Source organism: Artibeus jamaicensis, unplaced genomic scaffold (genome assembly GCF_021234435.1).
Source record: "Artibeus jamaicensis isolate MK-2021 breed Jamaican fruit bat unplaced genomic scaffold, CSHL_Jam_final scaffold_833, whole genome shotgun sequence".
Lineage (NCBI taxonomy): Eukaryota > Metazoa > Chordata > Mammalia > Chiroptera > Phyllostomidae > Artibeus > Artibeus jamaicensis.
This window is the reverse complement of record NW_026522056.1, coordinates 8544009-8571555: the sequence shown is the minus strand read 5'-3', so window position 1 is coordinate 8571555 and position 27547 is coordinate 8544009. Positions and strand designations below refer to the sequence as shown.

The window sequence follows — 27547 nt, the reverse complement described above, 5'->3', positions numbered from 1 at the left end:
TGGTTACTCTAGAATCTAGTTTAGATCTTGAGTTTGTAAGGCCACCATGCAGGCCTCCCCTGAGCTGTTAGGTTTAATATGTGGCCCCTTTTTCATCCACACTGGTCAAGTATTTTCTGGAATATCCCTGTTTGGATTTGGCTGATGTTTTTCTTTTGATTAGACTGGGTTATGAATTTTAGGGAAGAATGAAACAGAGACGAAGTAGCTCTCTCATTGCATCATATGAGGGTGCAACTATTAGCATGACTTGTAACTGGTGATGTTAACCTTGACCACTTGGTTAAGGTGGTGTCTGCATTTCTCCCCTGTAAAAATTAATGTTTTCCTTTTCCATGTTCTGTTGTTTAGAAGTAAGTCATTAAATACAGCCCGCATACTCAAGGGGAGGGGGGATTCCATCTCTGACTCCCGGAGGAAGGCTCATCAAAGATTTTGTCGCCATGTTGCCCTGACTGGAGCGGCTCAGTGGATTGGGCATAAAACCGAAAAGGTCACAGATTTGATTCCTGGTCGGGGCACATGCCTGAGTTTTTGAGGGCCAGGTCCCCATGTGGGGGTGTGCTACCAAGAAAAAAAAATCTTTAAAAAAAAGGTTTTGTCATTGTGTTAAAACCTCCATTATAACAAATATTTTGGGGTATGTACTTTGAAACTGTGTAAGTGTTCTGTTTTTTTTCTAAAGTTTTACTCAATACTATTAGCACTTGTTTCCAACAATTTAAGAAATAATCTATCACTTGGTAATTCAATTATATCCTCCTTCGGTTTTGTTGAGAACAAATAATTGAGGGCCAATTGGGGAATCAAAATACCTGCACATTACCAATTGTTCTTGTGCCTAGTATCCCAGAGGTTTGTACACCCTGGGGCAATACATCATAGAAAGATTTAGATGCAGGACTGGGGAAAAGTAGTTTTATTTTATTTTATTTTACTGGCCAAGTGAGACGAAGTCAGCAACTTTTTAGTAAGTAGATTGTAAACACTGATTTCCTGAAAACTGTCTTGGCCCGAATACTTATACGGGTTTGTATTCTCGTTTGAAGGCCATGGCTCTGAATGATTCCACTCCAATGATTTCACCTGCCAACAGTGTCGCTGTTACCTCTAGTCCGTACCTGGTCCTTTTTCTAATGACCAAGCTTTTCTAAACTCTTAAGCCCCACAGAACCTGGTTCCCTAGCTTGCGGGCTTCATTTTCCGCTTCTTCAAATATAAAGCGGCTTGCAGCTTCTAGAAGACACAATGCTTCTTGCCTCTCCCGCCTGCATACTCCATTCACATCCTCTTCCCGGTCCTCTCGTCGTAGCTGAGGCTCTAGATTCAGACTGTCTAGGCTCCCATTTCTAAAGGCCAGTTGGAAAGTTGTGCCAAATGGCAGATCAGGGCAGTGCAGCTAATAAACTACTTCTGCGGCGGGGCAGTCAGACTAGCTAGCTTTTCCGGAAGACGTTTCCTACATTTACAGGTAGGTACATTTGCAACGCACACGACCGCGTTCAAATCTGTAGGAAGCCAAGGCTCTCAGGGAGCGTCTGCCCCGGGAATGAAGTTACTACTGGAGGAAATCCCACTAAGCAGCAAGTCTCCTTCGCCTTCACGTTGCTTTTTTGCCAGTGGCTAGCCAGGCCCCGACGCCCCGCCCACTTCTGCCTGCCCTGGGGACCTTAAAGTGGGCCGGGAGTGCTCATTACTCAGACAGGCAGTGGACCCACCTTGAGCCTTTACTATTTGAAGATTTTACAGACTGTCAGCAACTCGCGCGAGACGGATTTAGTGTTATCGCGAGAAGTCTAGGAAGCGGTAGTGATGGCGGCGGCGGGAACGGGACCTGGACCCGGAGTGGGTGCAGGACCTGGTACAGCAGCGGCTGCGAATGCAACAGCAACCGAGGAAGCGGAGACGAAGCAGGTGGTGGCGGCAGCAGCGGCTCCAGCCGGAGATGGGGCATCTGCTGCCCCAGCAGCGGAGCCCAGTTCCGGAGAGGCCGAAAGCGGGTAAAACGCCCTGCAGCCACTGTAGGGCAGGGGAAGGGAAGCCCGCCCCTCTTGGAATCCCGCGGCTCCCGAAAGCCCTCCTGCCGGCCCCATCCGAGCCTACGCCCTGCACCCAACGGCTCGCCCTGCCCCCTGCGGGACCGTAGTCCCGCCCGCCGCTTGGCCCGTCCCTTCTGAACTGTATCTCAGACTACGCCCCTTTCCGCACCTTTTAAGGTCTGTGAGAGCCAACTTTTTTGTTAAGTCTCCGGTGCTTGCACACCGGTGGGGGGCTGGTAGTGCAGTCTTCTAGCAGCAACCCCTCAAATATCCCAGAGAAGAAACCACTTTGCATTGCCAGGCTGGAAAAAGTGGCGGTCTCTCTGAAACAGTGGGAGAACTGTACGTCTGTGAACCGCCCCCAGGACCAATTCCATCCCTTGTAGTTTTGTCTGTAAGGGCCGATTAGGCATCCTTGTGTCCCGTGGGCCTCCTTGTGTCTGAACCACATTCTTCCTAACCCTGGGCACCGAGTCTGAGAACGGGCTTAGCTGAAAAGTCTGAGTGTGAAGTTTAGCAGTACTTTGATCATTGTCTTTGGGAATAGGCGTTTTGAGGTTTGTTTCGAATATTTTTACTTGACTGCCTTCATTATCTTGTAGGGATGCAAACTCTGTTGATGTGAGTGGTGGTTTAGAGACAGAATCCTCTAATGGAAAAGATACACTAGTAAGTATTTCTCTTCGGATGTTTGCAAGGCAAAATAGAGTTTGTTTTTGTTTTTGTTTTTGTTTTAGTTTTTAAGCGAGTCAAAAACACAGTCAGGTCCACTAACTTGATTCTCTGATTGCTCTCGACACAGGAAGGTGCTGGGGATACGTCCGAGGTGATGGATACTCAAGCGGGCTCCGTGGATGAAGAGAATGGCCGGCAGCTGGGAGAAGTAGAGCTGCAGTGTGGGATATGTACAAAATGGTTCACAGCAGACACCTTTGGCATAGATACCTCGTGAGTACTTTCTGTAGTCTTTGTAAGAATCGCTTGTGACATACTGTAGTCTTTGTAAGAATCGCTTGTGACATAGATCTGAACATGTTCAACAGTTTGTTTGTAGGTCAGTATAAATGTATAGTTTTTCCTGTGGTTCCTAACCCCTGTTCAGTGAGTCAGTAGTAGGACTTCAGTCAGTTATTTTAATACCATGATCGTGTTTTCTGCCTACTGAGAGCACAGCCCTAATAGGTACAATGGTGGGTACTGTCCCTGCTTTTGAGCTTTACAACCATTTTGAGACAAAATCATGCGGTTACAAAGTACTGTATAAACAGATTTGAATCAGTATCATTTGAACCTTGTATTGGGTGTTGTGGATTTTGGGGAAAGGGTTGTATGTAAGTGAACACAGCCTGAAGTCAAAAATTTCAGATGACCCTTCATGCCTGAGCCATCCTTTTTCAGCTTTTGCTTCTAAATCATTCCTTTAGGTATCCTGAGTTCTCTCCTCAGCAAAACCTATTTCCAGTCTTTTACCTCTTCTAGTGAATTAAAATCACTTTGGGAGTGAGAATGAAAGGCTTCTTTCCTTATTTATCAACAGCTAGCAAGTGACAATTTCTGTCTGTGGCAATAATTGTACTGCTGGCTCTCTGTGGTGTTGTGGTCCATATAATACCAGTAAATTTACGCAGGATTATCTCAAAATAAGGGTGCATTATTAAGTTAATTTCCTTGGGCGGGATTGTGGAGAAATATCCTTGTTTGTAATTTGTTGAATGCTTCCTAGAGAAAAAGTTAAAGTGTGTTTTAGAAATGCTAATGTTCCATTAACATGTGACTGGTGAGTTAGGATAAAATGTTTGCAAAAGGAAGAAAAGTACTAAAGAATCAGGAAGAAAGAATTGATTTTGGTAGAAATATCTATAGGGAAGAAAATAAACTAGCTGAGCAAATCTTGTTGGTTAGAAAAGACCTAAAATCTGACCACTTGTGGAGGTTTGGATTGACAGGACTAGGAAAGGAAATTTACCAAAGAGATAACTGGGGAGTAATTCAGGGAAGAATCAATCCACAGTTCAAAGTTTTGATCAAGACCAGTTTGTACCTGTATTTGAGAAGTTAACACCTGAAGCCCAGATAAGTGGGACAGCTTATCTTCTACGCTGAGAGGAGGAAGTGAACTAGAAAGATGGGGAAAAGGCTGCTCTAAACACCTGATTGTGTTTGGATTAAATAACTGTATTTAACCTGCTTCTGGCATGAGGCTTTGCCTTCTGTAAATGTGTATCACACAGGCTATTTAACAGAAGGGTTTCTAGAGAGAAGTGAAGGTAAGGGATGCGATCTCAACATTCATAAGAATGTTTCGTAATCCCATGGGTGGTAGCAGTGGGCACACACTGGGAACCTCCTTTTTGAGAATGCCTTAAGCTAGTTTTAGTCCAAGATAAACCTGCCTTTATTTTGATTTCTCTTCCAACTTACACTGATCTTTTATTTTTCTGTTACTCTCTTTTTTCCAAGACTGAGTTCTCCCCGTGCTTTTCTCGTCATCCGGTGTAGTCACCACCCCCTTTCCTTCTCTAATGCATCAATTTCTCAGTCTCTGCCATGTTCAGTCTCTTCCCTTCTCCCGGGTTCCTCCTCTCTGTCTTCACACAGACAAGTTTGCAGGAGATTGCCTCTTTATGATACAAGCCGTCTTAAGTGGCTGGGACTCCTTTCATTTCCTGCCCACTCCTCCGTTTAGTCAGCCGCCAAGCTTTACCAGTTTTTATTCTTCTACACTCATCATTTCCATTTTTGTTACTATCACTCTAGGTGAACCCTAGAATGTCTTATTAAATATTTGTGAGAGAAAAACCCAGGTATTTGTAAAAATACAAGTCCTGTTTTGATTTTGGTTACCTTTTGAAGTTTTAATTGTATATAAATATATGCATATTAACATGGCGGTGTTACTTGCACTGTTGTTTTACTTCTTATAAAGAAGTGTGTGTGCAGAAGTTCTTATAAAGATCGCTGATTTGTACAATTCGGCTGTTCTGCAGATCCTGTCTACCTTTCATGACCAACTACAGCTTTCACTGCAACGTGTGCCACCATAGCGGGAATACCTATTTCCTCCGGAAGCAAGCGAGTAAGAACAGAGTATTGCAACAGAATGGTCCTTTGTTAGCTGGGACAGAAAAAGAGTGTGGGCTTAGCAGAATTGGGAATCCTTTGCCTGGTAGCTGGTAGAAGTTGCATTGGGGTTTAGCTCTGAATAATTGCTATTGTTGGTTTCAGGTCAAATGATGACTGTAGTTGTTCATTTGTAGACCATGTTGTTGAATATTCTTTTGGTAATAAGAGTTGGTATTATAGGTAACTTTTTCTTCCTTTTTGTTTTTGGTAGACTTGAAGGAGATGTGCCTTAGTGCTTTGGCCAACCTAACATGGCAGTCCCGAACACAAGACGAACATCCAAAAACCATGTTCTCCAAAGATAAGGTAGAGATGCAGTTACTGTAATTGCAATTATGCCAAAGAATCAGGTGGAATGTCTACATATACTCTTTAATGCTAAGTACTTTCCCCCCCAATTTGTATGAATATGTTATTTGATTCAGTACTTATTTTATTCTTATTTTATGTGATTTAATAACTTCCTAACCTGTGTACAGTATGTCATTTGGCTTAGCTATTAGGATGAATCCTTAAGTAATTTTGGCTGGCTTTATAAAAGCAAATGACTGTCTAGCTTACAATTAGTAGTCAGAGTTTGAGGTGAACCTTTTCAGCCTAGTTGGGCTATTTTAATAGATGCCATCACAGATTTTTGTCATAGGGAAAGGCGGCCAGTTTATACATGCCATGTATTAAAAACAGTTATTTTTTATTATTAAGTTGGAAAACCACATGACTACTAGTCAGGATTCAAAATTACTTGATTATTCCATCCATGAGTCCTTTCTGCTGTGATTCATGGTTAAGAAATATGAAAATTAAGTAATTTAAAATAATGTCTACACCCTGGCTGGTGTAGCTGAGTGGATTGAGTGCAGGCCTGCAAACCAGACAATCGCGGTTCAATTCCCAGTCAGGGCACATACCAGGGTTGCAGGCCAGATCCCAGCAGGGGACGCATGAAAGGCAACCATACACTGATATTTCTCTCCCTCTCTCCTTCCCTTCCCCTCTAAAGATAAATTAAAATCTTTTAAAAAATAAATAAAATAAAATAAAATAATGTTTACTTTGTGACCTAGTATATATTCATACCTACCCACTCTCATTTACAACTGAAAAAAAAACTTTCATCTACCAAGGCTTACCATCTGATCTTTTCCTTCTGTGCTCTGACGTTTGCTATCCTAGTCTATAGACCAGTTTTCACCTATAATCTACTAGTAGTTCTCAACCTACAGTTTGAAAGACATTGCTATAAGATGTGCAGTTAGATCAATATAGCCAGGATCAGGCTTTGGCGAGGGCCTTTTCTACTAAAGAGAAACTAAGGCTTAATTCTGGAAGCTGCCAGAGTTGGCAGAGGTCCTCCCCCTGCCTCCTTTTACCCCAGTTATTAAAAGTGCTTTAAATAGAGGTGTGCTGTGGTAGACTTGGGGTTTTCTTCCTTGTGGTTTTATCTTTTTCCCAAATTATTTTGAAATTTCCAGTCATACAGAAAAATTCAAATAGTACAATGAACATCTATTCATTCTTTACCTAGATTTGCCAGTTAATATTTTGCTACATTTGCTTTATCTCCACATATCTATATTTCCCCTCTATGCTGTGTGAGACTAAATTACAGATATTACACTTTACCCAATATTATCTCATAACCACAATGTGGTAATCATACTAAAAAAATTTAGTTGATGCAATAAAGTATCTAATATATACAATTTGTATCCTTTTATATACAATACACATACATATTTTTTCTGTATTATTATTGTCTTAATATTATTCATAGTGTTTTCCTCTATCCAGGATCTGATCAAGGATTACACATTACATTGAGTTGTAATGTCTCTTTTGTCTATAATCTGGAATAGTTTGTTTACTTATTTTATTTATTTTTTTCAGTTTGCTATGACATTTAAAATTTTAAAGAAAAAAATTTTTGAGGAGCCTAGAACATTTTATCATGATATTCTTAATTTGCATTGTCAACCAGTGGTCAGTGGCCATTCCACGCCAACAGGAGTCCCCAGTTTGGTATGCAGCGAAGAAGGAAACTTGTCATTTATTTCAAAACAGCTCAGTTGTGATAAGCAGGGCTCTGAAAACAGCCTGGCTATGAAGCAGCTCTAGAGCCCCAGGCTTTCTACTCTGGCAAGACATAGTTGATATTTCAGCTAAGCAAGGGAGACACAGCCTTCAGTGACAAGGGAAAGTGTTCTCTGAGAGCCCACCAGGAACTGACAGAAGTCTCTGTCCCTGGTCCCTGATTGGTCTATCCTCATGCAAATAAGGATTCCAAATCCTCCTAGTTTGATTGGTGCAAAAGGCACTGCCCTGATTGGGCAGAATAGAGCCACTGTAGTTGGTCAGAGATTCAAAGCTCTGATTGGATGGGGAAAGCCTCAGTCCCATTGGTCCAAATACACACACTGCAGGCAGGTAGTTCAGTGCAGACCTCTCCCTGAAGTGCAGTTGTTGAGGCCTCTAGAAAATGTCTGTTAGACTCTTTTATTTTATTATTATTTAAAAAATTTAAGCCTAGTTAGCCGTGTGGAGCCGTTTTTATGGTAGGTATCTTCTCTCTCAGGGTTCACAGCATTTAGCTGATATTTTCCTCATGGCTAGGTTCAAGTGAAACATTTTTGGTAAGAATATTATTTATGTAGGTTTTCATGGAACTAGCTCTAGTGGAAGATGTTAGTGGTGGACTCTTAATTCTGGTGGACTGTGGCAAAATGGCCTGGAAAGGGGAGAGTTGATGCCAGAAGATCAAGCTCAGACATCAGACATTGTTTTAGTCATGCAGGCAAGAACTGGTGAGGATCACAGTCAAGGCGGTGGGGCTGGAAAGGAGGCCTGATTGGTGAGAAATTTCTGAAAATTTAAAATTCATTTGGTGCCCTGGCCAAGTAGCTCATTTGGTTAGAGTATCGTCTCAATTTGCCAAGGTTGTAGGTCTGATCTCTAGTCAGGGCACATACAAGAGTCAGCCAATGAATACATAAAATAGTAGAACTGCAAAGTGAAGTCTCTCTACCCCCCTCGCTAATAAATAAAGGAAATAAAATTCATTTGATTACTGATCAGTTGTGAAGGATCCAGGATGGCTCTATGGTGTCTAGGTTGGGCTTCTGGGTGATAGTTGATTGTAGTGATAACAGCAGGCATAAAAAGCTGCAGAGCAGATGTGTGAGGTAAGAAACAGAGTTCGGTTTTATTCACAAGAAGGTTGAGGTGCCTGTGGGATGTCCAGATGGAGATGTCTTGGGCGGGTGGAAATAGGAGCTCAGAAGACAGAATAGCTTTGTAGTCATCTTTCTGCGGGGAGCCAAGGTTACAATCTAGTTCGATTGTGAGCTCTGTGTCGCTAAGGTTTGTATGTACTTGTTTGAATTCCCCACAAAAATCTGTGTCTTGTTTGCATGCAATTGTTTGTTCAGTCATTAAGACTAAACATGGATTTTTCTCTTGACAGTGTCTTTGAAAATGTTGCAGTTTTCTTTCCTTTTTGTGAACATAGCTTTGAAACCAACTATAAAGGTCTCAATGTTTTGTTTTAAAAATTAGGATATCATACCATTTATTGATAAATACTGGGAGTGCATGACAACCAGACAGAGACCTGGGAAGATGACTTGGCCAAATAACATTGTTAAAACAATGGTAAGTAGGCAAAAGTTGACCGGACTTGACATTTAGGCAGGGTTCTTTATATGACTAAAATTCTCTTGAGTCTCACTGAAATAATGCTGTGACTAAGAACATGAGAACAACTTAGTATTAAGTCTTGGAGAGTGCGATATAACTACTTGTCCATCTTAATAGTTTCTACACAAAATCAGTAAGTTGCATGTCATGTGTCATTGTGCCTGTATCACTTTGCATTACATGATGCTAAAACGTTTACTGTACTCTTGCAAATACAATTTTATATTGAGATTGGAGACAGTTTTTTTTCTTTGATTTTAAAAAAAGACAACGCTGTTCTAGACATTATTGTCCTTAGAAATAAAGAGCACTTGGCAAGAAATCAACAGCAAGCTGTTAACAGTGCTTGTCTCTGTGAGGTGGAGGGGGACGTGGGGACTATGAAGGCCTTTGGCTTTCATTTTACATTGCACTGTTTGAATTTTTTGATAATCATGTATTAATATTCTAATCAGAAAAACAATACAGCCTTTCTTTGGAGATTGTACCTAGGAGTTAAAATTGATGGTTGATCATTCAGTACTACTTTTAAGAATAAAATTTTCAGTAATAAAATACTGTTTCCTTGTAGAGTAAAGAAAGAGATGTTTTTTTGGTAAAGGAACACCCTGATCCTGGGAGTAAGGACCCAGAAGAAGATTATCCCAAATTTGGACTTTTGGATCAGGTATGTTCATATTCTTTATCATTTTCCTTTTGATTTTAGGCCACTTGGGGACCTGGAGTCTGGTGTCACTTACATTCGTATATTTGCCACATACCACACACTGCCGTGACATGCCCCTGGCATGGCAGGCTCCAAGTAAATCATTATTGGCACGTGGAAAGAAAGAACACTGACCCTTTACCAGGAGATTAGTGTTTCAGTTCTGGCTCTTCCCAAAATGTTACCACTTTATGCATATCATTCTTACATTTTTTAACTTTAGTTTCCTTACGTAAAACACAAATATGCCATTCCAAGTTATTTTTTCTTTTCTTTTTTTTATTGTTATTCAGGTACAGTTTTCTGCCTTCCCCCCATGATTTTCTTTCTATTTCTAATTTCACTCTTGAAAACATTCGTTATTGTGAAGAAAATTTCACATGAAGAGTTTCTGTCACATCTACCAGAACATGAGGAAAAAGTATATTTCCACCCTGTTCAATAACGGGTCTCAATTGGCATCTCAGGAGGTCAGATCTTTCTGCTGTGCCTTGAAATGCTTTATTTGCTAGCCTTGAAAATTTAAGATTTCACATAGAAATTCAGATTTCAGTCTTGTAAAATGAAAAGATGGGACTGCACTGGGCCTGCCCGAAACCCTGCAGGAAGCTGAGTGGATGGGCCTGGGCACGCCAGTTTGCCATGCCCACCGTCACCCCCACTCCCTGTGATTGTCACTCATCATCAGCCTTAAACCACTTTGCTTCTTACACTTGAGCTGCTTTACTTGTTACTTGCTGATCCCTGAGGCATCCAAGTTTGGGACCCCTGCAAGTTTCAGATTTTTAGGATCGTCAGTTTCACTTCTAATACTATGAGAATTTCTCCTGGGTGCTTTTTTTAGCCTTGCCAGATTGGTTTGATTGTATAACTCCCTTCATAATTGAGTATGTTTCTCTCTAGGATCTTAGTAACATTGGTCCTGCTTATGACAATCAAAAGCAAAGCAGTGCTGTGTCCACCAGTGGGAATTTAAATGGTAAGTGTTTAAATGTCTCATTGATGAAATATCTGGATGCTGTTTAACTCAGATGTGCCTAGAATTGGGTATTCTTTGGTTTACTCTTAACTGGATATTTAAAGCCCCAAACTCAATGTTTAGGAGCTAGCTAAGGTTCTGATAGATGGTAGAGGAGAACTGTTTGGCACTTTATACCACAGTTCGGTCTTAAGTGAAACAGGTGCAGCGTAAAATAAGGTACACTTTTAAGGTCAGATTTACTGTGTTTACATTAGACTGTATCCTTGTAACTAACAGTTTAGATTCAGTTGCTTTCCATTCTTTATCTGTAACTTCAGTTACTTCAAAAACTTCCAATTCCCATTGTGTAACTTTCTCACCCTGGAACTTCAGCTTATTTGCATGACAGCATTTTCTGTATTGATCACCCATTGTAGCATGCTTTTTCTATCAGTAACCCATCTAATAGCAGGAATGCCCTTCATTGCCAATGTAATCGAATGAGAGCTGGGATTGCTGGGTGGTAGCTAGCTATTTCTGTGACACACGGCATCAATAACTTTGTTTTTGTTTTTGGTTTTTTTTTTTGAGTGGTGGCATCTTAAATATGTAATCATTTTCTCTGTTATGCTAAAATAGGAAATAGCTAAGTGTATTGTTTATCTTTTTACATCATTTCTTCCCCTCTTAATTGTTAAAATTTGACAAATATATGGTGCCACTTCTGTTCTTACAGGTGGAGCCTCTTTGGGAGGTGAATTCCTCCTCTGTCTTCTTTCAGCCTCTCAGACTTAAGTATTTTGTGGTTTGGAAAAACGCTTTTTTGCTGAGTTGTGGTGGAAGCTAAAACTGAATTAAAATTTTAAAGCATTGTGAAAGCGGTGGCAATAGCATTTAATATGAAACAGTAGTTCCAGTTTAATCTTAGTAATTAAAAGCTTGTACGTTGTCATATTCTGCCTAACAGGGCCAGAATTGTTTTGTTCAAGATAGATCTAAAACTCCCTTAAAATAATTAAAATGCAAATGACAATAAAAACCTAACAGTGTTTGATTAAGGTAACTCAAACTAGCGATATTGATGTTGCAACACTTGTAATATTAAACCTTTTATGAGAACTGGGAATCACACCTGATGTGTTCATAAAAGGAAGTCCCACATAAATCTGGTCCTGTGTATGCAGAATATGGCCTGCCCTCAACGTCTCGATCCTTTTCATTGCAGCAGAACTGCTGATGATTTCTAAGCTTGCCTCAAATTAAGATACAGTACTACATGCGGTTGTTTACCTAAAGGTGTTTTCCTGCAGTTCAGGGACTTTTCCTAGAAGACCAACTAATTGAGGGGCATGACAGCATTGGACAAAAGTTTAAAGTGCCTATTTCAGAAATACACAAGATGGTGTTCCTTGTGGCTTTAGTATGTGGCTAAACTTTTTTAAATTAAATATGTAAATTATCTACTGATATTTGCTGTGAATTCTACAAGCCAGGTTCCAGTTTCAGTTAGTCCAACCTGAATTTTATGCATTGGCACAGTCCTAGTAATTGTCAAAATTTCCTGCTAAATCTAAAGCCTTCTTTCTTCAACCACACTAGCTACCACAGTAGCAGCACTGGAGAGAAACACCTTTCTAGTACTTCTGTTTTTGTTTTCCATGTCCAATGTCCTTTTGTCTTGTTGGATAGTCAAGTTAAGTGCTTTTGCAGATACTGTGCCTTTATTGTGTTCATGGAATATATCATGTGTAGTTGAAGCAAGAAAACATCTCCTTACAGTGAGGATGTTCTCTCTTTATGGATGTTTGTATTGACTTGGTTGGGAAGAAGAGCTTTGTTATTATTGCAGCTGTTGTTAGCTGTGGGTGTTGGGAATCTGAGTGAAAATGCATTTGTGTCACATCCTCAGAACGTGTACTGGTAGTTGCAGTACTTTCTTAGTTGCACTAAGAAAGGAAGGTTGGAAATGTAACCCAGATTCATTTGAACTTACTGCCGGAACTCGGCGTTCTAGGCTGTGAGACACTTAGCGCATTCATTCAGAACCAGAGCGAAATCCGATATGCTCTTGGGAAGGAAATCCTCCTGTAGGTGTTGCACAAATGCACAGTTGGGATTGTTAGTCTCCATGGAATTTCAGTGTCCACATGGTGCTTCTATCACAGCTCATTGAAAGTGATCTTCCTTCTCTTCAAAGGGGGAATTGCAGCAGGAAGCAGTGGAAAAGGAAGAGGAGCTAAGCGTAAACAGCAGGATGGAGGGACCACAGGGACCACCAAGAAGGCTCGGAGGTGGGCAGAGGACCCTCACCCCCATTCACCACTGTTAGAGTATTGTTTGGTGCTGGCAACGTCCACCAGAGGGAAAAGAGCCATACTTCTAATAGATCACATGTCTGAGGTTAAAAGCCTGTCTGTTTTTCTCCAATATTGAAGGGGTAAAATAACCCCAGGCTAGGTATCCTGATTTACAAACTTGGTACTATACAAGCCAGCCCCGGCAGCACTGTGTTGACTTCCCTGGGGAGTAAGGTTCCAGTAACCTTGACAAAGACCAGATGGGGGAGAGGGAGTGAAACCAGTTATGAACGCTGGCTTCCATATGCCTCTTCCTTTCACTTTGTTCGATGCTACGACAAAATCCAGGTCATCTCTCATTTAGACAACAGCTAGTAAGTGCTTATATTGCTCAGTTTCTGTTTATTAGTTTATAATAGTAAGTACAGTAAAGGAAATTGCCTTCATTCGTCTTCTCCCTTCCCTATGACGTACTTACTGAGTCACTGTCATAGATACAGGTAACCGGAACGGACTAAAGTGATTGAACCAGATCTATTTTACCAAATAGAGACTCTTTTTCATTGCTCTGTTTTGCCTGCAGAGGGCAGGACGATCTGTTTGAGTAATAAAACGCATTTGTGAAGTTGCTTGTGTTCTAGCTGAAGTAAATCACAGGCCTTTCTTACAGAATTGAAGGCAGTTGAGCTAGAGGGGTTTTAGTTTCTTGATTTTATTTTTTCCTTTCTGCAGTGACCCTTTGTTTTCTGCTCAGCGCCTCCCCCCTCATGGCTACCCCTTGGAACACCCGTTTAACAAAGATGGCTATCGGTATATTCTAGCTGAGCCTGATCCCCACGCCCCTGACCCTGAGAAGCTTGAACTTGACTGCTGGGCAGGAAAACCTATTCCTGGAGACCTCTACAGAGCCTGCTTGTATGAACGGGTTTTGTTAGCCCTGCATGATCGAGGTATGTAAGATACTAATGTTCGTGTTGCACCCAGAATTACCCTAAACTACTGTCGTCAGCTTTGTACAATCTAAGGTTAGATACATGTGTCAGTCTAACTCCTCCACACCCCATTCCTAGACTCAGCAGAATGTGCAAGAAGTAACTTCATTTTTTCTTATGTAGCCATTATATACACACATACACATACATGCATATACATGTATATGGTTTACTAAAACTTTGTTTTGAACTAATTTTAAATGTACAGTAAAGTTGCAAAAATAGTGGTTTCCATATATCCCTCATCAACCTTCTTCTGATGATAATGTCTTATATAACCAAAGTATAGTAATCAAAACCATAAAATTAACATTGGTAAATGCTATTAATGGAACTAAAGACTTTATTTAAATTTCACTAATGCCTCTTTTCTAGGCTCTCACATTACATTTAGTTATTTCTACTTAGTCTGTTGCAATCTTCACCAGGTCCTCGGTATTTGCTGGTTTTTCATGGCCCTAACACTTTTTAAGTGTATTAATCAGTTATTTTGCCCAATATTTCCCAGTGAGGGCTTGTCTTTTTCTCACAATTAAACTGAAATTATGCTTTTGGATAGGGGGAACACTTCAGAAATGGGTCCTCATTGCATCATCTCATGGAGTTCATGATGTCACTGTGTCTGCTGATTGCTTCTGTTGCCCATAATCATTTGGTTAAGGTGGTTTGTGTTGGCTTTCTCTACTGTCTTTGCCTTTGTACTTAACAAATATCTTGGGGAAAGATACTTTGAGGCTATGCAAATAACTTGTTTCTTTTTTTTTTTTAAGATTTTATTTGTTAATCTTTAGAGGGCAAGGAAAGGAGAGAGGGAGAGAAACATCAGTGTATGGTTGCCTTCGTGGGTCCCCTGCTGGGGACTGGCCTGCAGGGAACCGGCCTGCAACCCAGGCATGTGCCCTGACTGGGAATCGAACCGCGGTTGTCTGGTTCACAGGCCCGCACTCAATCCACTGAGCTACACCAGCCAGGGCTCTTGATGATTTTTTTTCCTCCATTTATTATTAAATTGATTTATAGCAGTGTGGACTCATAGATAGTCATTTTATTCTGTGGAGTTACTTTGGTATACTGTATTTTGTTGGTCAAATTATTCCAGATATGGCCATTAGAAAATTCTTGAGGTTCCTGTGTCATTTTTTCTCGATGTGTCATTTTTTTTTTAAAGTATTTCCTTACTTTCTGGTATTACAAGATGTTCCTGGTTCACCTGGTATTTTCCGTGCCCCAGGCCAAGTGTCAGATACTTCTCCAAGGAGCCGTGGCTCCTTCGATTGGAGAATGGTATTTAGAAATTTTATTTTCTAAGACTGTTACTAGGTGTCACTTCTAGATGCTCAGGAGGCAGAAGGAAGAAATGTGTGTATGTCCACTGACACGTATGTACATGGCTACACGGAGTTTACATTGTGTGGATTCCACACACCACAGGTTGTTCCACCCATCCACTTTACTTCTTTGTGACTTCCTTTTTCAACAGTGAGAAACCTGACTCTAAATCTCTACAACATATTTACTTGTTTGTTCATTTCTAACATGCGTATGAAGTAGTTTCAGAATGGCTGACCCCTGTGAGAAACGTTCACGAACTAGATTGTAACATTTATGTGCAGCTCCTTATTTCCTTGGCCTTGCAGTGTCCCATTAAGACACTGTTACCCTGGATTAGTTCCTTTCTTCCCCACCTCCTTCATTAGGGTTCTGTTTTCTGTTTGTAACACAGGTTCATTTGTTAGTGTTTGTTTGGGTTCTCCTGCGTTGTGGGGGTGTGTGAGGGGGGCGAATGTGAAACATTACTGTGGTTCTGGGGGTTCAATTTGTACAGAAAGGTTTACTCGGTATCACTACCTCCTCCACATCACCCTCTCCACTCCCTTCTTTCCCCTTTTGCCACCATTTTTCTCACCCATCCTTTATAGATAACCATTTTCATTCGTTTCTGGTTTGTCCTCTCTGTATTTCTTCTGCACAAATGAGCAGAGACGTGTATATTTCCTTTTATCTCCTTTTTTTTCATACATTCAGGGCAGCACACTATAGATGCCCTTCTGTGTTTTGCTTCAGACAGTTACTCTAGATCAGTTACCTCCAAGACATCATCCTTATTACTTTCCTTTTTAACTTTACGAAGCCCCACTATGTAGATGTACATAGTTTTTCAGCTACTCTACAAAGGGGCATTTAGAGTGTTTTTCAGTGTCTTTGCAATCACAGGGAGGCAGTGACTAATCAAGAGTGAATGCATTTTTGTACTGTTGGTGGTATATTTTCAAGGTAGACGTCTACAAGTGGAATTGCTGCATGCAAAGGTAAGTACGTGCGTAGTTTGGTGAGATATTGCTGCCCAGTTTCCCTTCAGAAGGGTGGCTCACTGGCATTTCCACCAGCAGCGTAGAGTGTTTGCTTTCCCATAGCCTCACAAATAGAATGTGTCGTCTGATATTTTAATTTTGGCTGGTCTGATGGGTGAGAAATGGTATGTGTGCTGTTTCAATTTGTGTTTCCTTGAGTTTGAACATTTCCTCAATGTATGAGTCCTTATCTCATGAAGTACCTGATTTTTTCCCCATTTTTTATTGGGATCTTGGGCCTTTGTTCCTGTGTATATTGGGGATATTAGCCCTCTGTCCGTGCTATGGGTCGTAAACATTTTCTTCCAGTGTGTCGGTTGTCTGTGACTTTGTTTATGACTTTTTTGTCATGCAGAACTCTTTAATAGATAGTAGCGTTTTTATTCACTTAACAAATACCATTCATTCTTTAGTAGAATATGAAAGTGAATTTAAATTAATTGCTTTTTAAAAAGATTTTAATTATTTATTTTTAGAGAGAGAGGAAGGGAGGGAGACAGAGAAGGAGGGAAACACTGATGTGGGAGAGATACATTAATCCGTTGCCTCTCTCACGCTCCCAACTGGAGACCTGGCCCACAACCCAGGCATGTGCCCTGACTGGGAATCGAACCAGAGACCTTTCAGTCTGCAGGCCGGCACTCAGTCCACTGAGCCACACCAGCCAGGGCTAAATTAATTGCTTTTAGAGGAGTATACTTCATTAATTTTTATTGTTGTCGTAGACTATCAATGCAAATTCCAGATAGCGTATTCCTTTACCCATAAATACCTTGGTATTTATTTTTAACAGGGGTTTTTAAAAAAGATTTTATATACTCATATTTATAGAGAGGAAAAGGGGGGGAAAAAGAGAAATTGATGTGTGAGAGAAACATGAACGGGCTGCCTCCTGCATGTACTGTAATCAGGAACCAGGCCCACAGCCCAGGCTTGTGGCCTGACTGGGAAACGAACCAGCGGCCTTTTGCTTTGTGGGATGATGCCCAGCAGCTGCGCCACACCGGTCAGGAAGGGCAAACCAGGGCTTTAAAAACATGACCACTGTGTCTTTATCATACCTAAGACAAATAATAAGTCCTTAATTACCTAATACCTCATCCAGATTCATGTTTCCATGGTTGTTTAAAAACATGCCTTTTATTCTTTACTAGAATTGGATCTAAACAAGTTCACGTATTTATTACATTTGGAAGGCCATTTCTTGATTTAATGCTACAAACTGTAACCCTTGTATTGGTTGCTAGTCATTTGGAGGTGAAATATTGCAGTCCTGTGGTGTAAAGTCCATTATGTGTGGATTTGTTTGGCATATGTCACTGACAACATACTTTGATAGTAGAGAAGGGTCAAATAATTGGCTTCTGGCTTTAAAAAGCGAGACTTGTCTTGCTTCACTCTCCATCATAGCTATAATCCTGGAGGCAGGGGGAGTGAAACACTGGCCTAGTGCTCACTTGTTAGTGCTTGGTGCTTGGGGGTCGCAGCGGCTGCCCGCTGTTGATGCTGAGCCTTGTACAAGGTAGGTCAGTCTGTATCATGTCTTTTAAACTTTATTTTGAAATAACCTCAGACTTACAAAAAAAGTTGTAAGAACAGAACAAAACGTTTCTCTCTTTTTAAAAAATTTATTGATTTGGGGGGCAGGGGAAGAGAAACATTGGTTTGTTGTATTACTTATTTATGTATTCACGGGTTGATTCTTGTATGTGCCCTGACCAGGGATCAAACCCGCAACCTTAATATATTGGGATGACGCTTTCATCAGGGCCCCAAACTTCTTCTCTCTGAACCATTTGAGAGTAAGTTGCTATGATGCTCTCTCATCTCTGAGAACTGTGTTCTCTATTTCTTAACAACAAGGACGTTTTCCTAATGCTGCGTAACCAATTACTGTAAAACTTAGCGTTTGAAACTACAAATGTGTAGTATCTCCCATGGTTTCTGAGAGTCAGGAATCAGGAGCAGCTTGGCTGTGTGATCTGTTTCAGAAAAACTCAGGAGGGGCAGTCAGGCTGTAGCCGGGCTGCCATCTCGGGGAGACTCGATGGGGCTGGAGGACCTGTTTCCAAGCTGGCTCACTCACGTGGCCGTGACAGGGTGCCCTCAGACCCTCGCCGTGTGGGCCTCTCCATAGACTGCTTGTTTGTCCTCGTCCATGGCAGCTTCTAGAGCAAGTGACCCGAGAGAGAGTAATGAAGTGTTTAAGCACCTTTTGTGACCGATCTTTTTCATTGGATAGTCACTTCCACTGTATTTTGTTAGAAGTGATTCACTAAGTTTAACCCACTTAAGTGGAGGGAATTTAGGCTCCACCTCCTGAAAGGAAGAACATCAAAGAATTAGTGGGTATTTTTAGCCCTGGCTTGATGTGGCTCAGTGGCTTGGGTTCACTGGTTCAGTTTTAACAGTTGTCAAGATTTTGCCATGTTTGCTTTATTGGTTCCTTTCTTTTCTTTTTTTAAAAGATTTTATTTATTTATTTTTAGAGAGGAAGGGAGGGAGAAAGAGAAGGAGAGAGAAATATCTGTATGGCTGCCTCTGGTACGCCCCATATGGGGGACCTGGTCTGCAACCCAAGGCATATGCCCTAGACTGGGAATCAAACCAGTGGCCCTTTGGTTCCCAGACCGGTGCTCAATCCACTGAGCCACACCAGCCAGGGCTGTTCCTTTATTTCTATGTCTCTCTTTTTTCTGAATTATTAAGAAGTAAATCTCTATGTACTCTAAAAAATAAGCATTTCTAAGACGTATGCTAAATACTTCTATATAATGCTATTATCGCACTTAACAAATAATTTCTTGCTATTTTGTGACTTCCATTCATAATCAGATTTTCTTGATTTTTCTCAAATACCTTGTTATCTCTCCACACAATACTTATGAATTACAAAGGGGAAATAGTAACCATGTAGTGGGGAAACCTGGGAGGCATCACCTTGCCCAAGCAGTCCGAGTTTAACACCACTGCTCTGACATCATGTGCTTCCTTCTGTGACGCTCTGAGGCATAGCATTACCTCAGGGGCATTCCTGACAAAAGGCGTAGCCTGGACTTAAATAGGGAGAAACAGCCAACAGACCAAAGTGAGGGATAGTGTACAAAGTGAAGCATCACTGTCATGAAAGGCTTGAGAAACTGCCCCAGATTTGAAAGACATCGAGAAGATATGACAACTGAATGAATTGTGGGATCTTGGAATATTTCCAGGACCAGAAAAAGGATATTACATTGATAATTGGCATGTTTTCAAGACCTGTTGGTTAATTAGTAGTATTGTATTAATGTTTTCTGGTTTTAATAGTTACATTGTGGTCACAGATGGTCTTAACATCTGGGGAAGCTGAGTGAGGACTCTTTACTCTTTGAAAATATGAAAAAAGTTTCAAAGTCAAAAGTTACATCTTAAAGGATGGTTTATTCAAATCAGGATCCAAGCACATTATAATTGGTTTATTATATTTTAGAGAATAAATGGTACAGCTCATTTTAATGTGTCCTCTTAAATAAAATCACATGTAACAAAACTGGATTGATTACCTAATAGCTTTCTTCCTTTTTTTCCCCTCTCTCTGTCATCTTTACCTCATGTTGAGATTTGAAAGTCCTGAACTAATATTTCCAGTTCCCGACCTGCTGTTGCTGATCTCTCATTGTGTTTCACTGGAGTATAAGGGACCCTGGTTTTGTGGCAGTTGTCTCCAAGTATCTCAGATAGGTTGCAGACATTTGCTTTTCTCTCCATTTCTGCAGCTCCCCAGCTGAAGATCTCTGATGACCGGTTGACTGTGGTCGGAGAGAAAGGCTACTCTATGGTGCGGGCTTCTCACGGGGTGCGGAAAGGTGCCTGGTACTTTGAAATCACGGTGGATGAGATGCCACCAGACACTGCTGCTAGACTGGGTTGGTCTCAGCCCTTAGGTAAGCTGGGGCTCGAGTATGGACGTTGAATCTAGTATAGAGGTGTAAGGCTGTATGACTAGGTTTTACTACTTTGGTACCTATCGAGTTGTAGGCATAAAACTCAATTCCTGGGCGTTTAAGTAGTTTGAAATTCTTGGAATATTTTTCTAATTCTTTGTCAGAAGTAGTTTGTTAGAAATTTTACAAAATCGACCACTCCCCTCCCCCTAAAAAAGAGTAAGAATTTTTTTCTTTAGCAAACCAGAGTTAAGTTGCAGGCCTCTGACTTCCTGCATGTCTTTTTATTGCGACAGGTAACCTTCAAGCTCCCTTAGGTTATGATAAATTTAGCTATTCTTGGCGGAGCAAAAAGGGTACCAAGTTCCATCAGTCCATTGGCAAACACTACTCTTCTGGCTACGGACAGGGAGATGTCCTGGGATTCTATATCAGTCTTCCTGAAGACACGGAGACGGCCAAGTCACTGCCCGACACCTACAAAGATAAAGTAAGTTTGTCCCCCTGCGGTGTTCCTGGGTTCGAAGGCCTGGGGCAGCCAGTGCCTGCAGCTGCGGCCACTTGTGATGCTGACCTACTCTTCACATGTTTTTCAACATTTCGTCGTGAAAATTTCCAGACATAACAAAGTTGAAAGAATTTAAAAGTCAGTGTCTGAGTACCCATCACCTAAATTCTATTAGTATGTTATCCGTTTATCCTCCACTCGCTCATCTGTCTATTCATCTTTTTTTAAAGTCCTTCAGAGAATATTGCAGACATCAGTACACTCCCCCACCAAGTACTTCAGATGCACATCGTCAGCTGGAGTTCAACCTTTGTTTAGTCTTTTTCTTTTGACGTAAAACTTAGGTAAAATGAAATACACAAATTTTCATTCACTCAGTTTTAAATTTAACCCAAACCCCTCTTGGGACAGATTCTGTTCTCATGACAGGAAGTTCCCTGACGCCCCTTCCCAGTCGGGCCCCTGTTCCACACCGGTAATGGCAACTCCAGTTTAGAATTTTTCCCCATTATAATTCTGTTCCGTAGGTTTTACTCGATCTTATATAAACAGAATTGTGCAGTGTGTTGTCCTATGTTGGGATTTTATCATTTGGCTTAATGCTTTTGAGATTCATGCATGTTGTTGTATGTACCTCTGGTTTGCTTTTCACTGCAGAGTAAAAAACCACTGTGTGAATATGCCACAGTCTGCTTATCTGTTTTCCTGGGTTTTTCCAGCTTTATTGAAAAATAACTAACATGTATAACATCCATTTTCCTGTTAATGGACACTTGAGCTCTTTCAAGTTTGGGGCTGTGAACATTCTTGAACAAATCTCTTTGTAAACACGTTTTCATTTCTTTTGAGTCTGTGCCTAGAAATGGAACTACTGGGTCATCGGGTAGTTACGTGTATATTTCATGAGAAATCAGTCGCGGGACTCTTAACATTCCCACCAACCATATCTGAGAGTTTTAGTTACTCCAATGTTGTGGTGAGAGTGTATATGTACTTATACATATATATTTCCTCACAAATCTTATTAGTCAAGGCCTTTTTAAAAAATGTTTAACACAGATGTGCCATCTGGTACTTTTTAAGAAGCACATAGTTCAAAATGTAGCGAAGCCAGCTCGCAAAGATTTTAAATTTCTGTTGCAGAGCACATGACTCAGTGCTATTTGTGGATGTTCCGGATGCCTCAGTAAAGCCCTTTTCCCCTTTTTCTTTTGGTTTTCAAGGCTTTGATAAAGTTCAAGAGTTATTTGTATTTTGAGGAAAAAGACTTTGTGGATAAAGCAGAGAAGAGCCTAAAGCAGACTCCCAATAGTGAGGTGAGTCACGGTCCCAAAGTGTCAGAACTAGAAGACCTTGAAGACTGAGACCAACCCCCTAATTATAAGTGGGGGAGTGGGCTAGCAGAGCAAGCTCACGCTCTGCTGCTTCTGTTCTTTCCGGGATGCCTCACTACTGCCGTGAGAGGGATGACCAGGGTTCTTTAGAAACACTGTAGAAAGGTGAAAACAACGATTTAAGGAGGACGTCTGCCCTGGCTGATGTAGCTCAGTAGATTGAGCACGGGCCTGGAAACCAAAGGATCGAGGTTCGATTCTCAGTCAGGGCACATGCCTGGGTTGCAGGCCAGTTCCCAGCAGGGGATATACACAAGAGGCAACCATACACTGATATTTCTGTCCGTCTCTCCTTCCCTTACCCTCTAAAAATAAGTAAATAAGTAATCTTTAACAAAAAAGACCTACACGCAATTGAGGAAGCAAGTCAGAGATGTATGTTCTTTATTTTTAAACATTTTTAAATTTTTTATTTATTTATTCTTAGAGGGGAAGAGAGAGAGAGAGAGGGAGAGAAACATCAGTGTGTGAGAGAACCATTGACGGGTTGCCTCTCACACATGCCCTGACTAGGTACCAGACCCATAACCCAGGCATGTTCCCTGACTGGGAATCGAACCAGCCACCTTTCACTTTGCAGGATGACACTCAGCCAACTGAGCCACACCTGTGGCCTCTACCAGTCCGGGTAGAGATGTGCACTCTGTGTCAGAGGAGGTGTGGAGTACAGAGGCAGGAACACTGCAGTAGGGGAGGAGAGAGCCTTGCTGTGTAACCTGGGAGCAGCTGGAATGGCTCATTCAGGGTCCTCCGACGGGGGTGTCCAACCTTTTGGCGTCTCCAGGACACACTGGAAGAAGAAGAGTTGTCTTGGGCCACATGTTAATATATAAACCCTAATGAAAACTGATGAGCAAACGAAGGTGTGAAGTAAATTTATGATTTTTGTGTTGGGCCACAAGCATAGCCACCCTGGGCCGTGGGTCGGACACCCCTGCTAGAACTTTCTCTACTTCCCTGACCCAGAATTGTTGGAACATGTCTGCCCAAGGTCAGCACAGTCAGAGAAGGGCCAACACATCTTGAACCAGCCACAGGACCAAAAACACAAGGGGAAGGCAAAGAAGAAAGTCCTGCACTGGAAATATTTTTCCATAAAATGCTGTGAAGCCACCTGAGTCAATAATAGAAACTAATGAGGGGAAGTTTTGAAAAACGAAGGTTCCAGTTGAAAAAATTGTGAGGGGAACCAGGTAATAGCTCCAAGGGTGATATAGCCAGAAAATACCGCAAGTCCTCAAATAACGTCGTTTTGTAGTAACATTGGTAGGAACTTAACTGGTTTCGAAATGTGTTTTGCTGCAGTTCCAAGAACCTATTGATTATGTTAAATAACAAGTTATTGTACAGCCAAGGAGAATATCACTCTTGCTGGGAAGAAGACACAGAGAAAGGTAGTTACTTCAGAAAAAGGAACTTTTCTGAAGTCCAAATAAGTAATGATTAAGAGAGAATATTTAGAATAGTTTGGGGAGATAAAGGACAAAGAAAATGAGGATTCAGAGACTGGCAGAATATCCTGAAAGATTTTCAAAGTAGAATGCAAGGGAAGGATAAGCTTACAAATAAAAATAAGCTTAATCGGGTATTGGTAGAAAAACAAAATAGTTTTTAGACACTTTTTTGTAAATTTACTGAGTTAAGAGAGAAACTCTCAAATTGTTGTTTCACTTATTTATGCATCATTGGTTGATTCTTATATGTGCCCTGACTGGGGATCAAACCCAGGACCTTGGCATATCAGGACAGTGCTCTAAGCAGCTGAGCTACCCAGCCAGGGCCCAGATTACTTTTTATAAATACAATATAATGAATAATAGGAAGTCTAACTGGTAGAAGTAGCATTGGAACATAGAAAAGAAACCTGAAGACCACCTAGAATGGTGCCCGTAAGCAGGCCAGAGACCCTGGTCGCGTGAGATGTCACTCCAGACGCCATGTGCCACCCTTAGAACACAGTGTGGTGGCAGCACTTCCGGAGGCTCTCCAAGTCAGTTCTTCCTCAGGTTGTTTGTGTTTAAATTCTAAAGTAAAACCGTGGTTTTTGTTTCAGATAATATTTTATAAAAATGGTGTCAATCAGGGCGTGGCCTACAAAGACATTTTCGAGGGCGTTTACTTCCCAGCCATCTCGCTGTACAAGAGCTGCACGGTAAGTGTTCTCTGCCCCTCCCACGATCCAGTTCTAGAAAGAAATGTGAACAGCCTCAGGGAGACAGGAGTGGCGTCCGGCTGTTCCTGTTTGTTCCAAAGTCAGTTGGGTGTTTTAGGAAGTGTTTGCTTGGATGGTGCAGTTAGTGTGCCCCATGCTTGTTCTGTGAACGCACTGTGTGGTCATGGCCACGGTGGAGGCTGTAAAGTATGTGCCTGTGTAAATGTGGTGTTACATAGGTCATGATAACCTACTAACCCACTACCATTAGCTTGTAACTGGTGTGAGTGTGAGAGAGAGAGAGATTGAGACTCAGTGTAAAGGGGACTATCATTAGAGCCTGTTAGTGTGTAGGTTTTTTTTAAGTCACTTGAAAAGGTAATGCCTGGAAGTTTCCATGTATTTTTAGTCTGTTGGTTAGGCTCCATGGAAGTAAAATAAAAAAATCAGTTATGAAAAGAAATCAATATGTCTATTTACCTAAGGTGTTGATCACTTTCAGCAATATCAATATATGTGTCGTTGTTCCAGTTATACCCTGAATGACACTGCTACCTTTAAAGAAAATACTTTCCCATGTCCCATTAGCTTTTTCACTATATATTTATTTTTTGTGTCTGCTCAAATTACCCCAGGTTTCCATTAACTTTGGACCATGCTTCAAGTATCCTCCAAAGGACCTCACCTACCGCCCTGTGAGTAGCGTTAAAAATGCCCGCGTGCATCCCCAGCATCTTTGTTACTTCCCGCTGTAGTCGTCCTGATCACCTCCTTTCTGTTTCTCGTTCCCCCCGCAGATGAGCGACATGGGCTGGGGTGCTGTCGTGGAGCACACGCTGGCTGATGTCTTATATCACGTGGAGACAGAAGTGGATGGCAGGCGGAGTCCCCCGTGGGAACCCTGACCGGGTTCCCCTTTCTTTGCAGACGTGGACTTTCTGGGGTGTAACGGTGGGTTTTTTCCTTGTTGTTCAACTGTCGCGAATGTTATCCCAAAGATACTGCAGCACGTAGCCTCCGCTGTTAGCAAGTGAGAAGGCCGGTGGCTCCGGGAGAGGTCCCCTGCCCCTCAGCTCTCCCCGCTTCTGGTGACTGCTCTCCGTGTGCCATACGCCAATGCCTGCTGACCCTGCCACCCTGTGAGCTCCCTGCGAAACTGGTGCTGTGCCATGTACCCCACCACTGGGGCTTGTTATCTGACTGTATTTTCTAAGGAGTGGATGGTACTGTCCAAGTGGCTAACTTATTTAAGACTTGTTTTCCCCCTGTGGGCATTGACTGTGTCCCCCCTGGTTTCCAAGGAAGTGGTAGGCCTGTTTCTGAGACTAGCTGAAGTCAATGGTCGTACATTCCAGAACCAATCTTAAGAGCTTTTCCTTTGGGTGTGGGTTCGTTTTTGTTACTAGTTTTGAAATACGCTTTTGAACACTGGGGTCTCTGAAACTACCACATCTCTAGAACTATAATTGTGAAAGGAACTCGCTTGCAGCTTTAACAATTAGAAACTCTTCCCAAATAAAACTTGTGATCAAATGTGGTCATTTGCTTCCCTTTAAATTTGGGGTCCTCCTGGTGACTGTCAGAAACGTGGGCCGTCTGCCGAAGGGTAACCTGCCCTGGGGGAAAGAGCCTCTGACTTGCACCTCACTCCTCTCCTATTGCCTCCCTTCTGACCGGCCGCCTCGGCCGCCCTCTTTATTCTGTGAAAGTCGGTCTCTCGAGAGGTGAAGGAGAATAAAGGGTTAATGGTCTGCCTCCAGTGTTTCTCCCTGAACGTGTGTATTACTTACTGTGTACAGGTGGTTTTCCTGCTTTGCATATAGTCCTTAGTGTGGCTGATGATTAAAACTGGTCTGTGAGAGTGAGCCTTTCCTTGGGGCCCCTTTGTGGCTTCTCTGTCCCTTTTTTACAAGTTACTGGCAATGCAGCCCTCCCAGGACGGGCCCAAAGACTCTCCCACATACAAATTTCTGCCTGTATTTTAATAGGTAGAGTAGTTCACCATGAGGTAGGTAACATGTTGCCAAGAATCACCATATATTATTCCTGTTAAAGAAATTTCCAAAATTTCAAGCGACTGTTCGGATCCTAACACGATAACTTTGATTAGTTTTGGCCATTCCACGTCTCTTAACAGGAGACCTGAGTCAGGATCATCTTAGGCTGGAGCCTTAGCCTCTTGCCCCTTGGTACTCAAACATTTGTGGCTGGAAAGGGTACACATGGTTATAAAGCTTTTGGATCATCAGTTTAAAGAACTTTTAAGATGAGGGTAGTGTAATTTAGAGAAAGCTGGGGGTAACTTTATGATATAAATCACCACGTATATTGTTGGGAACTGCCCTGCATGGTTTCCGAAACTGTAACCCTACCCCCCACCCCCCTCATGGCTAAGGCTGAGTAAAGGACCTTGGAACCATAAGCTACTAAGGAGACAAAGCTTATCTCCCTGGCAGGGGCACCACCTCTCCCCCCTTTTACTTCACTGTGCTTGGCCCTGGTCAGATGACCGGTTAGTCAAGGATGGGTAAGATTCCTCAAGGGAGGGATGACCTAAGATAGGCACTTGAGAAGGGGCCCTCAGGGAAGGACTTGGGAGGCTATAGAAAAGGAGGGATGGGCCCTCACCCCCGGGCTTTGACATACCCTGAGTCCTCATTCTGTCTGCAAGAAGTCTCCTAGTCTCTTGGCTGCCTGACTTAACCCTGAAACAATGTTGGAGGGCGGTGCAGCCCTGGGCAGGAATGGACTGTTCCCCCGAGGCAATCGGGCCTAAAAAAAAAAAATGCATAAAACCCTGTGAAAACCTGCTTTGCTAAGCATGTCCTCAGTTTTCCAATAAGGGTCTAGCAGGAAATGAGTTTTGTTTCCCAAACTTCTATAGCCCTTAGCTAACTGACCCTGACTCAGAATAAGCCCTCATAGTTCTTCGTATGTTATCTATTATTTGATCATTACTGACAATGATTGATGAGCTTTACCCATATTCCTATGCAAATTGAACCCAATAAAAGCCCATTGAGGAACAGGCTCCTGGCCCTTCTCCTTTGAGAGATTGGCCACATTTCCTCCCCAAGCAGATCCTGTCTCGGTAAACTTATTCTTGTCTGTGGTAGATGGCGGGGTTCTGTGGGCAAAGCTCCTTCACAGTATATAATTGTATAAGTTATAAAATATAAACATAATTACCACATATACAGCTCTTTTTTTAAATGATAAAATTAGTTTCTTGTACATTTGGCTTTCATAAATCAGATAACAGGAGTAATGATTTTATCTGTTATACTTCATATTCAAAATGTGTGTGTGTGTTTTGATAAGGTTCGTTTGAAGGGCTCAAAGAATACCCATTCTCTGTATAGTCCTATATAAAATGGTTTCTGGTGTTGGCCAGTGTGGCTTCCTTGT

At 41.8% G+C, this 27547-nt stretch overlaps 1 protein-coding gene across 2 annotated transcripts; it reads left to right on the top strand.

Moving 5' to 3' along the window:
- Nucleotides 1–1776: 1776 nt before the first annotated feature.
- Nucleotides 1777–25680, top strand: ASH2L (ASH2 like, histone lysine methyltransferase complex subunit). Of its 2 annotated transcripts, XM_037166938.2 has the most exons (17): nt 1777–2000; nt 2642–2708; nt 2842–2987; nt 5027–5115; nt 5374–5468; nt 8715–8810; nt 9427–9522; nt 10465–10540; nt 11259–11276; nt 12720–12813; nt 13552–13769; nt 19918–20085; nt 20382–20575; nt 21817–21909; nt 24041–24139; nt 24775–24834; nt 24937–25680. In XM_037166938.2, the coding sequence occupies exons 1-17, from the start codon at nt 1813–1815 to the stop codon at nt 25042–25044; spliced, it is 1905 nt and encodes a 634-aa protein (XP_037022833.1). In that variant the 5' UTR covers nt 1777–1812; the 3' UTR covers nt 25045–25680. The 2 variants fall into 2 exon arrangements, with proteins under 2 accessions (XP_037022833.1, XP_037022834.1); XM_037166939.2 differs by lacking the exon at nt 11259–11276.
- The last annotated feature ends 1867 nt before the right edge of the window (nt 25681–27547 follow it).

Coding starts and splice junctions, on each gene's coding strand:
- ASH2L (XM_037166938.2), top strand. CDS start 1,813: ATGGCGGCGGCGGGAACGGGACCTGGACCCGGAGTGGGTGCAGGACCT. Junction 2,988..5,026: donor ACCTTTGGCATAGATACCTC/GTGAGTACTTTC, acceptor GCTGTTCTGCAG/ATCCTGTCTACCTTTCATGA. Junction 5,469..8,714: donor CCATGTTCTCCAAAGATAAG/GTAGAGATGCAG, acceptor TTTAAAAATTAG/GATATCATACCATTTATTGA.